Below are 13,620 nucleotides of genomic sequence, written 5' to 3'. Positions count from 1 at the left end.
GACAGCAGGCTAAGTGGATACACTGTAGCTCCGACTATTCTCATCTGAATTTCACACACATGTTCAGTGGAGTAACACCCAGGAGCGTGAACTACGGTTGGGTGGATACATCTGCCTTCCGGGATGGGGGCAAATGGCTGGGAAGAATCCTGCTTCCTCATGCTATTGTATATTCAAAAGCTTCTCTGGAAAAATAAAACCTCCAATATTGCAAATTCACATTAAAGTTCTTTTTTAATAAGATCTCATGATTCATTGACATAACATTCTCCCTATCCCCTGACACCTCCCACCTCCCACCCGCCCCAAAGAAAATGTTATTCAACATCACACTTTTACACAGTCAAGGATTCTGTACAGATTTAAAAAGAACTGAGCTCAGGTTCCAAGCACTGCTTAAGATACAGAGTAAAAATGAAATCTACAAAAAAATTGTATTCAATGAACACATCTGTTTAGAGTTTACAGTAAAAATAATTAGTTAGACATTGTCTGAAGTGCAATATCATTGCTTTCTTGATGAATTGAAAACTGTAAAATGAAATAAAAATACTTCAACGTTCTGTTAAACTAAGAGCCATTCTTTACAGGAAGTAGACCCAATGGTAAGCCTTATATTTGGACTTATATAAAAATCTATTTACATGAAACCATTACAGTTTGGATCACATCTACATGTACATCAGCACCGTAATGCAACAGCAGTGCAACTACAAAACTAGGCCTACTTTACTTGGTCCCTAAACACTTTTATTTAGAGGAAGCCTTAATTTAACAGCTTTTTTTTAATAATTAAAAACTCATTTTCATCCAATCTACTGCTGGTTACCAAATATTTCATCAAACTCTTGCATCCAGCCTTCCGTCGATCCACTTTTGATAAGAGAGTCCATCAGATCGCCACTGTCTGATAAGTTAGAGAAGGAGCCAGCCCCTGATTGGCTGACGTAATTAAAGGACATATCCTGATTTGTGGTTCTTGTGTGATACCCTTGACCCGGGTTGCTCTGTGCGTAGCAACCTGCTGTCAACTGTTGACCTGTGGCCTGATTAAAACCAGCCATGCTGTGGATTGTCTGGGTCATGCCAGACATGACTATCTGTCTCGGTTGGTTGGTCCTTGCGTGTCCTGCAAAATGAGGCATCATTTGTCCTCCAACTGTACCGGCAGTGTCAAGAACTGGCTGCCCCATCGTCTGGGAAAAATGCTGTTTGGCCATCTTAGTTTGACCAGGTTGCATTGGATAAGCTGATTTGTTGCTGAATGGACTCAACTCACTGTTTGCTTGAGTTCTGTTGGGCAAGCTCTGCAAACTGTGTTGCTGCCAGCTCTGAGCTGGAGTACCGGAGCTTCCAATGAGCTGTAGTCTTTGAGCTTGAGCCTTGGGCATTGCTTGCCCGCCTGGTCCTTTGACGTGTTGTTGCTGTTGCTGTTGTTGTTGGGCTAGTACAGGGTTCCCAAGTAGGTTTTGTCCATAACCAGGTACCATTCCAACCCCTTGTCCTGCAATAGGCTGTTTCTGCATCTGGCTAACATTACGTGCCATGCTCGTGTTACTTTGGTTTGAATGTTGAAGAATTTGGTTCATGCCTGGACTCATACTGTACATTCCTTGTTGGCTACTCTGGGCATTACTGTAGGACACCATGCCAATCTCTGACTGTCCAGTGGTGGCAGGTATCGCACCAGAATTCTGGACTGCTGTCATCTGTATCATGCCTGGATTGTGTGCCATCATTCGGGGACGAATTGCATTTTGGAGCGCCTGGTTCCGTGCAGCTGCCAATTCCTGGGCGGCACCTACAACGAGAAAGAGGTAGACGCTAGTTGGATTTTGTTACATGATACCGAACCATTTTAAGACCATATTCCATCTGTGATCAGACTATTTCTGTCGTTTAGTATGACTGTAGTACAGCATCAAATATTTCACTGGGTTCAGTACCACTGAAACCAAGACTGTCGCTTGGAACTGAAATATGTCATGCTTTAATTTGCTGGCATGATGGCCCTCTAGTACCTCAGCTCAGTGGGAATTCTTCACACAAGTCTAGAATGTCAGAATCTTTGTCTTTGCAGATGTCAGCCCTTGAAGCTGCCTTGGTGGAACAGTGATGTCATGCTGCAATTGCACAGAACGCTAGTGCGGCCTCACTTGGAGTACTGTGTCCAGTTCTGGTCCCCCCATTACAGGAAGGATGTGGAAGCATTGAAAAGGTACAGAGTAGATTTACCAGGATGTTGCCTGGTCTGGAGGGAAGGTCTTATGAGGAAAGGCTGAGGGACTTGGGTCTGTTCTCATTGGAGAGAAAAAGGCTAAGAGGGGATTTAATAGAGACATACCCAGGATGATCAGAGGATTATGTAGGGTGGACAGTGAGAGTCTTTTTCTGAGGATGGTGACATCTGCTTGTACAAGGGGGCAGAGCTGCAACTTGAGGGATGATAGATTTAAAACATATGCCAGAGGCAGGTTGCTTAATCAGAAAGCGGTAAGGGCGTGGAATGCCCTGTCTGCCAATGTAGTTAACTCAGCTACATTAGGGGCATTTAAACAGCCCTTGGCCCTTGGATAAGCATATGGATGATGATGGGATAGTGTAGGGTGATGGGCTTAGATTAGTTCACAGATTGGCGCAACATCGAGGGCCAAAGGGCCTGTTCTGCGCTGTATTGTTCTATGTTCTATGAATGACACCTTAATAAGCACAACTTACGTTACAGCAAGGATTGCAGGACAGTAAATGGGAGCAAAATCCACTAACTGGTTTCTCCACTCAAGTAGTTACATTTACCTCTGCACTGTTGTCACTGTGTGAGGTGAGACCTTCCAACTCAGCACCTAGCAGGTTTTGAACCTGGGAGTTTTCTCTTCTTTACTCTTCAGGACGACAGCATGCAACAAAATTCCACATTAAGCCACCAGAGAAACTATCAGTTAACTGATAGTGTTTAAAAAGGCAGCTTATTTCTTACCACTCCACCATGAGTTCGATCTGTAACACCACCTTGCAATGACTGACACCCCAATCTCTCCTTCTCTACAAGGAACCACCCAGCATGCACCTTTGCTGGAAAACCTGTCCCCACACAAAGCTAAGATTGGAAACTTACTTAACGAAGAATCACAACAATACACCTGTTGGCGACATTTGGACCTCCTGTCATTGCACTAAGCTATTACTTGACAATTGTTGTGTTTTCCAACCTCCTTCTCTCCAGCCCTGAACCATAAACAAAGATTTTGAAGACATAGTTTCTGAATATGTCTTTTTCAAAGGACCACATTAGAATTGAGTTAAGTGCTGCCTACAGAGGGATAAGCACACTGATGACTTGGCGTTGTATTTGAGTAAAAGTAAGAAAAACTTGTCTGACCTCCATCAGGAAGTTGGGAAGTCTCCACTGGAGTAACACCCTGCCCTGGCATGTTAAAGGTCCATTGATGAGGATTACACAACACAAGGCCTTTCTTCCCCTAAAGCATTCCCAAAATATTGCCGGCAGTGACAAATTGTCAGGTAAGAGCAGCAAACTCAAACTGCACGATAGTGAAGTCAATCTTTCCATGTGATCTGTGTTTATTAACTCTTCCCCTTTAACAGAAGCAGTTCCTAAAGAGACTTTATGGTGTGGTGGGTTGTTCCTACTTCCTGGACCTGAGATTCCCAGTTCAAGTACACAGCAGGATTCACTGGCCACAGAGGGAGTGTTCATGACAGTTTGATGGTTGATCATCGGCCTAGGAATCCTTCGACTACCTCCCCATTATCCCCTCAAGGGAAAGGGAAATGTGTTAAGATGCAGCTTTGTCTGAAGCAACTCAAACCTCACAGCTTAGCAGACATCTATCATTGTATTATATTTTAAACTATTAAGCTGCAGAGGGTTTACCAGGATGCTGCCTGGAATGGAGGGTTTGAGTTATAAGGTGACCCTGAATAGGCTGAGACTTTCTTTCCCTGGAGCAATGGAGGTTGAGGGATGACTTTATAAAGGTTTATAAAATCATAAGGTAAATAGCAAAGGTCTTTTCCCCAAGGTGGGGGGAGTTCAAAACTAGCAGGCACATTTTTAAGGTGAGAGGAGGAAGATTTAAAAAAGACATGGGGTCAGTTTTTTTTTAATATACAGAGCGTGTTCCTGTGTGGAATGAACTTCCAGGTGTAGTAGTGACGTGGGTACAGGTACAATGTTTAACATACATTTGGTTAAGGACATGAGGAAGAAATGTTTGGAGGGATATGGGTAAAATGCAGGCAGGTGAGACTAGTTTAGTTTGGGATTATGGTTGGCCGGGACTGGTTGGACTGAAGGTTCTGTTTCCATGTTGTATGACCCTATGTCCTTTTCTTTTCCTAACTCTGCTAGTGATTGATGGTTTCCCTGATCAGTGAAGTGTTCTCTTATTCACTGCGTCAAAATTCTTCACTTTAAATATGTGCATTAAACTTGATCATAGTCTTCTTTGCTCCCTCAGAAATACAAATACTATCAAAATTTATTTCTCATAACTATCTATCCTTATTGCTGATATCATCCTGATGAATCCACAGTAGTGAATGTGCCTGAGGATAAATGAACTGCTTTCCAACTTAAAGTAGACTCTACATGGTTAAACACAGCACTTGGTGAAGTACTCAGTCACACAGACTGAATGCCCCAGATTCAGTTCTGAATCTGTACTCAGTCAGTTGATCTTAACGGAAACAGTGCCTAGGTACCAGGTACCAAAGTACTTCTTCCCCCCTGCCCCCATCCTAAAGAGGAAAAAACAGCATCAGTCATCAGGGCCTATTCTCTGTTGACTTGGACTAACATAGCTATAAATGCAGATGTTGGGTTGAGAAGCTCAGCAATGAGGTACTTCACAAGCAAACAGTCATATTGATACATGTGGTCTAGGCCCACATGCAAAAGGACCACTTGTGAGAGATACCGGAGAGAAGCAGTAAATATGCAGCAAGTACCACAACAAGATTTACAGAAGAAAATTAGGAAAGCACTAGTCTCACATCATACACTGTAAAGTCGATAAGTCAATCATCTTCAGAACGCACTATATAATTTAATCTGACATTTGTATTGTGAAAGTAATATAATTCAATAAAGAATTTTTTAAATACTAAATATCGTGGGAAGGTAAATGAGGTGTTAATGATTCTGAGGTGTCCTAATTTTTAATTGAAAAGAATAATCAAAACCAGGCAATAGGACCATTCAGTCCTACTCTGCCATTCAATCATGGCTGATAAGTTCCTCAACCGCATTCTCCTGCTTTCTCCCCGCAACACTTGATCTTCTTGATACTCAAGAACCTGTCTATCTCAGTCTTAAATACACACAATGAAATGGCCTCCATGGCCTTCTGTGGCAATGAATTCCATTGATTACCACTTTCTGGTTGAAGAAGTTTCTCCTCATTTTCATTCTAAAGGGTCTTTCCTTTATTCTAAGGCTATGCCCTCGGGTCCTAGTCTTTCGTACGAATGGAAACATCTTCCCAATGTCTACTCTGTCCAGGCCATTCAGTATTCTGTAGTTTTAATTAGATCCCCCCTCATCCTTCTAAACTTCATCAAGTATGAACCCAGAGTCCTCAAACGTTCCTCATATATTAAACTTTCATTCCAGGGACCATTCTCATGTACCGCCTCTGAACACGCTCCAGGGCCAGTACATCCTTCCTGAGATATGGAGCCCAAAACTGGGCACAATAGTTCAAATGTGGTCTGACCAGAGCCTTATCGAGGCTTAGAAGTACATCCCTGCCTTAAGAAATCCGAAGCATCTGCTCTATTTCATGCTTCTATGATTTCACTTATTGGTAAATGAAAACCTTGTCTGCTAGTTAAACAGCTTGGAAAGACAATGGAGCTAGACTCAAGAATACACTTTGAATTATATTACAATGGCTGCATTTGAGCAGTAGCAAAAAGAAGGAAAATGAATTTTCTTCATCTCATTGAGATTTTTGTTTAAAAATGGTAGATGATTTTGCAAGAAAAAGGCTGGAACTCTCTCTATACCTCCCTGTTCCATCATTATCTCAATGAACAGGGCCTGGTGAAAAAGCAAATTAGAAAAACAACGATTCACAGAGCTCAAAAATATGCAGAAAAAAGCTGAGAATGCTGATTAGCGATTAAACAGCTGTGGCCTCAGATAAAGAATCTAACACCTCAGGTTCTCCGAGGACTACTTGACTGTATAAACTTTATTCTCCTGATCTGCAAGAAGACTTTCCCTCCAAGATTTATTACTTGCATCACATTTTATATTATTTTAGGGTTAGTTGCTAACAAAATCTCTCTTTCAGTTAACATTCTAATTGACGTGCGATAGCTGTGTGCTAAATATTTGTCGTGGACAGCTGAGCAGTAGGTCAAAAAGAGGGGAATCAATTTGTCTCTCTCTTATAGAGTCATAGAGATGTACAGCATGCTTGAGATTCTTCTTTCTCTCTCTTTGTCTCCCAGGGAGAGTTTTCACTGGAATTGGAATTAGCAACTTGCTCAATGTAGAAGAACAGGTAATCGGGATAACGAAGGTTTTAATTAAGACGTAGAGGAGTGGTGCAAGTTTTCAGGCATCATATGGACCACCTGCTTTGTCAAGTGCCCAGCACCAACCTGATTGAAGGAGTCCCTCAGTGGGAGGTCAGAGGTTGATTGGAGGTTGCTGCAAAAGCAGACTTCAATGAGGTGTAAGGATCCCATCTCCTCATTAAGAAACCTCAGGCCTAGTGTTTAATGATTCCATTTTGAGGCAGGCTTTAGGTTCACCTTCCTCAGGAGCTCCTGGCTGATCCTTCCTTTGAGCCTTTTCACTGAGGTGACCAGACAATAAACTGCTGCCTGAAAACACTGGGGGAACATTAGGGAGGAAGCTCAGAAAATATGTAAGCAGCTGTAAAAATGGCATACGTAATTCAGTGCAGACAGCTGGAGGAATACTGCTTACAGAAAGGAGAAATGTAACATGTACACCCCACAGATAGTATTGAAATAGTTAAGGACGAAACTGAGCATTGTTCTAGCAGGCTTCACTCTCAATATAGAAGAAAGTGAGGACTGCAGATACTGGAGATCAGAGTGAAAATGTGTGGTGCTGGAAAAGCACAGCAGGTCAGGCAGCATCTGAAGGGCGGAAAAGTCAAAGTTTCAGGTGTTTTCCCTTCATCAGGACTGTAGGGGGAGCCCAAGGGGCTGACAGGTAAACAGGAGAGGGGTGGGACTGGGGGAAAGGTAGCTGGGAATGAGATAGGTAGATGAAGATGGGCGGGGGATGGTGATAAGTTGGAGTGGACGGTGGAGCGGATAGGTGGGAAGGAAGATGGACAGGTAGGACAGTTCAAGAGGGTGGTGCCGAGTTTGAGGACACCTCCTTCCCCTCCCCTCTCCATCTCCATTGCCTCCATGATGCCCTCATTAGGTCCACGCCCCCCACCAACCCACCCACCACTCCCACACCTTCTCTTGCCGCCGCAAGAGGTGTAAAACCTGTGCCCACACCTCCCCCCCTCCACTCACCTCGATCCAAGGCCCCAAAGGATCCTTCCACATCCGGCAGAGATTTTCCTGCACCTCCAAACATCTCAACTACTGTGTCCATCGCTCTCAATGTGGTCTCCTCTGCACTGGGGAGACAGGATGCCAACTTGCGGAACATTTCAGAGAACATCTCTGGGACACAAGTACAACACAACCCCACCGCCCTGTGATTGACCACTTCAACTCCCTCTCCCACTCCCCCACTCCGCCAAGAACATGCAAGTCCTGAGCCTCCTCCACCTCCAAATCCTAGCCACCTGACGCCTAGAGGAAAACGCTTCATCTTTCACCTTGGGACCCTCCAACCACACAGCATCGATATCGAATTCACCAGTTTCTTCATCTCCCTTCAACCCACCACATCCCGGATCCAACCCTCTGACTCAGCACCACCCTCTTGAACTGTCTTACCTGTCTTATCTTCCTTCCCACCTATCTGCTCCACCCTTTGGTCCGATCTATCACCATCACCCTCCATCTTCATCTACCTTTCGCCTTTCAAGCTACCTTCCCCCAGGCCCAACCGCCTCCTATTTATCTCTCAGCCCCTTTTGCCTCCCCTCCCCCATATTCCTGATGAAGGGCTTATGCCCAAAACGTCAACTCTCCTGCTCCTCGGATGCTACTTGACCTGCTGCGCTTTTCCAGTGCCACGCATTTTGACTCTAGACTCTCAGCATGTTCAACTAATATGGAGAAACAAACAAAAATATCAATGTTTTACTACACAGGCAAAACAGCTATCAGTTAGAGGAAGTGTGACCAAATGGTACAGTATTCTGTTCAGTGTATTCCTTGAATAATGCATCCAATTCTGTTTGATTCAGAACAGGAAGAGAGACACACTGGAGCACAAGTTACAAAGGTCATTCCAAAGGTCGAGAGATTGAGCTACGAGAAAAGACTTGAGAAAATTAGGCTTTTCCACCTTGTCAAGAAATATCTGAAAATTTGTAGATGTCTGAAAAATCATTAACAAGTGGCAATAGTGAACCAAATATTTTGTTAAATAGCAAGATTAGAGTTTGATATAAAATTGTCAGAGACACGGCATCAGGAAAGTACTTTCTGCACACAAAGTGACCAAATAGGTTATAAATTTCCAGGATGAAAAGTGGCAAGACTTGCTAAGACTAGAGACACCCATCAGTGCTGGGGGTAATTCAAACCTGCCATTCTAACCCTGTCCGGTCTGGCCCAGGGTAATCTCTAGGCCAGTCATTTCTGTCATGGCTCTTCCATTCTCCTGCACAGCTTTGGCAGAAACCCCGAAAGAAATGGTACAATTCTGCCAGTCACAGCAGAAAATCAGTGAATACCTATGGAAATTCTACCCATTAGTTTTCAAGCACTGGATAAAACATTACTGAAATTCTGTTTTCAGATTAGAAAACAGTATGGCCTCCACCTCAGACATTACACAATATTCTCGTTCCATCATTAAGATTCATCTTAATTCATCTATGTAAAGGAGACTGGGTAGGTTTGCTGATGCAAACATTGGTGATGGCCTCCCACATCCGAGCTAAAAGACCCTGTTTTCCACGTGTGGATATACTGGCAGGAGACAGAGTACAATTCCACAGGCATTGTCAGGTCTCCAGCCCTTTCAATGCTAAATCAATCATTCTTCATAAACCCAACCAAGCTATTCAAATGTAAACAGTGTCGCGACTAACACAAAGGCATATACCCTTATCTAAGGATACAGTGACACTGGCTGCAGAATAAGCTGAACTTAAACTAATGCTCATTATGCAATCCATCTATACTCCAGCAAAACAAAAACAACGGATGGACCCCTCTGGTCTCTTCAACATCACAAAGGCTGGACTACCGAAAAATGCAGCTTGCCACTTGTGGTTTCACTATGTTGCTCACTGCCGACAGAGGAAAGCCTGTTCATTAGGGCTGCAGTGCAGATTTCACTCACGTCATTATTTAGTGAATCACTCTGATGCGATAATGTAATGTGTTCCATTTGAATGCAATCACATGGAAATCAGCTCAGCAGGAGCAAAAATATGGGAAGATCGCCTGATTGACAGAGCATGAAGATAAAGAACAAACAGTGTAAAAGTTTGCCTTCCTCTCCAAATTCCTTCTCTTGTACAGACATATAAAAAAGGACCAGGCCATTCGACATGCAAAAGATCATGGATGATCTGATTGTCACCCCAAATCCACATTCCTGTCCACCCCAATAACCTTTCACCTCCTTTCTTAATGAGAATCATCTATAATAGTTTAAAGCAAGGTACTGTGGATGCTGCAGATCTGAGCCAGAGACAGAAAGTGCTGGAGAAATTCAAATCCGCAGCATCTTTTGAAAGAAAAACAGAACCAACATTTCAAGTCCAGTGACCCTTCAGCCTGTTGTTTCAGAATCTATCTATCTCTGCCTTCAAAATTGTCAAGAACTCTTTTCAGGAAGACCCATAACCATTGAGAGAAAATATTTTCCCACCTCTCTGTTTTAAATAAGGAATCCCTGATTACTATTAGAGGAAACATCCTGGTGAAGTGCCAGGTCTCTGCTGTGTCTGCTGTTGTTCAAATGGGAGTCGGGACAATCCATGCCACAAGGCCTTATAACCATGAATGATATCCCACTTCAACCTGATCCTCACCTCATTCTTCACTAGTCATAAGATAGCAATCAAAAGCTTGAACCTTCACTGATAATTCTTTTGATTTCCGTCCCCATCAGAGGTACTGAGGCAAAATGTAGCCACCCCGCTGAAATGATATTGGCACTAAAATAGTGTAGATTTTGTTTTTTTTTAACACATACAAGGTCTATAAGAAGTAAGCAAATTGGTGACTTGTGTCAAGCATCTTTGTTTGGATGCAGACTAGGATTTCACAGTTTCCTTTCTACGTCCTGTTCTGGTTTGCAAGGCTCTGATAGGCTCATTCCCAAGCCAATCTCCATTGAGGATTTAGTGGAGCCCCTGCAACAATGATGGCATGGTGGCTCAGTGGTTAGCACTGTTCCCTCACACCACCAGGGACCTGAGATCGATACCATCCTTAGGTGACTGTCTCTGTGCAGTTTGCACATTCTCTCCATGTCTGTGGGTTTCCTCCGAGTGCTCTGTTTTCCTCCGACAATCCAAAGAAGTACAGGCTAGGTGGACTGGTCATGCTGAATTGCCCTGTAGTGACCAAGGATGTGAAGGCTACATACATTAGCCATGGGAAATGCAGGTTTATGGGAATAGTGTAGTGGGGTGGGTCTGGGTGGGATGTGTTTTGGACAGTCAACGTGGACTCAATGGCCTGCTCTTGCACTGCAGATTTCTCTAAACATTCCACGTAAGGCAGTAATTTGAACTCAGCATTTTATGTATGGAGGAGCTGGTGGGTTACTATAGAACCACCGTGTCATTTAAAGGTCTCTGTGATATATGGAGTAGCAGACCCTTCAAGTATTATAAGTTAAGCTTTGCACAGAACTAACAAATTGGGATGAAATTTGCAAAATTTGTTAATAAAAATCGCTGGGAGGGTGGGGGTGAGGGGCTACTAAGAAAAAGGAAAACATTGCTGAGTCCAGAGCATGTGACGAATGTTGATGTTTTCAAATGCATACGGAAATCAGGTGGATTTTTGGACTTTGGACACTGCTCTTGACTGATTCCTGGTATCTCTTTTGCAGGCAATTATTAATATAATCTATTCTGAAGTACCCTTAATGTCTCAATTATGATGGAACAAACCAGTAACCAGTGCCGCCCCCCCCACCCACCTGTTTTAAAAAGTATTTTCTCTTTAATAGTCAGTTCTGTTTTTGGGGTAACAGACCAATTGATGGTGAGAGGGTGGATGTGTACGTGACATCTTCCAAGGCTGCTGTTGATGCCACTTAGTGACAAACTTGTCCTCTGACCATTCCTTTCCCAGTGATATGAGTCATTTTGGCAGATTGAGTTGTGAATCGTTTCATGCCGCAATGTGTTCTAACTCATCTCTTTTCTCTCTCCCAAGTTAGAAGTTAAAAGTTTTTAAGCACTTTTCTTAATGTTTATATTTCTAATAAGTTTGGTAACTCAGCAGGTAAATGCACTTTACGGTTTAGAAAGGAACCGCATTTGCCAGGAAGATCCCATGAATTGTAGCCAAATAGTTTTATGAGTGGCCTACTGAGCTCCTCAAGCCAGGTTATTAAACCTGGTTATTAAATCAGGTTATTAAATCACCAGGTTATTAAATCATAAGTGCACTTTAACTCCAACTACCCACTTTGGTTCCATTACCCTTCCTTCCCTTACATCATAAAAATGTATCTGAATTGGTTTTAATGTTTTCAAATGACATGTTTTCAATTTAACAACTGGTTGGTGACACATTTCCACTCCTATTTATGTAAAGAAATGCATTTTAACATCACACCAAGTCGCCTAGCTTGAATTTTAAGGTTACAACCCCTGTTTCTGGACTCTCCTAACTGAGAAAAATAGTTTTTCGCTCATGAATATGTTACCCAGTTGATGCTGCTTTTCAGAGCCTAAGAAAACCGGAGAAGAAAGAATATCTTCCAAATCTGCTGATAATGTCCATTTGCCCTCTCCAAAAGCTATTGCCTGGAATATAGTTCACTTATCTGTTCTCATGATCAGCATTTTAGTTCCTTCAAACAGGATAGTTTGTAGGCACCTCTCATTGCAGTTTATTAACTTCCAAAAAAGGTCTGAATCAACAAACAAATACATGAGGTTCAGTGCCGTTTTATAGCTTTCCAGCACTTTTGACTTGGGGGTGATTTTTTTGCTCATTGTTGGTTTCATAACCTTGATATAACTGGCCACCTTAAGTCTGTTTTTCTCATTTTTTTTCAAAGCATTTTATTCATAAAATGCCTGAGATATTAACATCAGATGATGTCCAGCGATGTGTGGGTTAGGTGAATTAGCCATGCTAAATTGTCCATAGTGTCCAGGGATATGCAGGCTAGGTGGATTAGCCATGGGAAATGCAGGGTTATAGGGAGGGGGTGGGTCTGGGTGGGATGCTCTTTCAAGGGTCAGTGTTGACTTGATGGGCCAAATGGCCTGTTTCCACACTGTAGGGATCCTGTGAGTCTGAAGACTTTGATCATCTTAAACACTTGATTTGGATCATCCTGCAATCCTTCCATACAAACCTATAAAATCTCTTCTCATAATGCAAAATACCCTTTTAATCCCAGCATCTATCTGGTTAACCTATAATGCATTCAATCCAAGGCTATTATATTCCTACTGAAATGCAGTGCCCCAGAATTGAAGGCAGCACTCCAGATAAATTTAAAACAAAGCACTGTGTATCTGGAATACACTCCCAACCCATTCTATTCCATTCCTCTTCATTTTAAGGGCAAAATTCCATTTCCCTGTTCAATCAGTTTCTGTATCTGCTCTCTAGCTTTGAGCAATTACTGGACTTGGGCCCTTAGATCGCTCCCCTTAACCACAGTTCCTGTTTCCATTTAGAATATATTCTGATTTATGGTTCTTAGGTTCAAAGTGAATGACCTCATACTTTCCTACCTTTTATTTTATCTGCCATGGTCTTGCCCATTCACTTAATCTATCTCTGTCCTTTTGCAACTTCCTATTCCCATCTACATTATTTACTGTGCCAACTAACTTATTGTCGACAGGTACCTTCAGATATATGGCTCTCTTGTCCTTCATCCAAATCATTTATAAATATAGTAAAAAGCTGCAGCCCGGTGCAGATCTCTGGGGATCACAGCATGCTGCCAATTTGTGTATATTCCCATTATCCCCACTCATTGTTCGTTCTAACCAATTCCCTATTAAAGCCATAGGTTGCTTTCCAATTCCATGTGCTCTCGTATTTGTTAACAGTCTCTTCTGTGGAACTGTAACAAAATCATTTGTCAAAAGTCAGCTAATGTATTTGTGGAGCTCTGTAGTCAAGTGCAGTAGCCACTTTAAAAATAAATGTCTCCTGGAAGACCATATAAATAACTGCTATAGATCCCACCTCATTTACTGTATTACTTCCTCAAAAATGCAACTAGCTTCGTTGGACATGACATAACCTTTATAAAAGACA

General features: G+C 42.5%; 1 protein-coding gene across 2 annotated transcripts in view; it reads right to left on the bottom strand.

The window, feature by feature from the left end:
* Positions 1–351: 351 nt before the first annotated feature.
* The window catches only part of maml3 (mastermind-like transcriptional coactivator 3), a 540,993-nt gene continuing 527,724 nt past the window's right edge, over positions 352–13,620 (bottom strand). Inside the window, exon 5 of one of the 2 annotated variants that reach the window (XM_060851628.1) lies at positions 352–1,801. In XM_060851628.1, the coding sequence (XP_060707611.1) occupies positions 816–1,801 (986 nt within the window). In that variant the 3' untranslated portion in view covers positions 352–815. The remainder of the gene's footprint in view (positions 1,802–13,620) is intronic. The other variant, XM_060851629.1, reaches the window with a different exon arrangement.

Source organism: Hemiscyllium ocellatum, chromosome 36 (assembly GCF_020745735.1).
Source record: "Hemiscyllium ocellatum isolate sHemOce1 chromosome 36, sHemOce1.pat.X.cur, whole genome shotgun sequence".
In the NCBI taxonomy this organism is placed as follows: domain Eukaryota; kingdom Metazoa; phylum Chordata; class Chondrichthyes; order Orectolobiformes; family Hemiscylliidae; genus Hemiscyllium; species Hemiscyllium ocellatum.
Note: the sequence above shows the minus strand (reverse complement) of the source record. Positions and strands in the feature narration are given on the sequence as shown.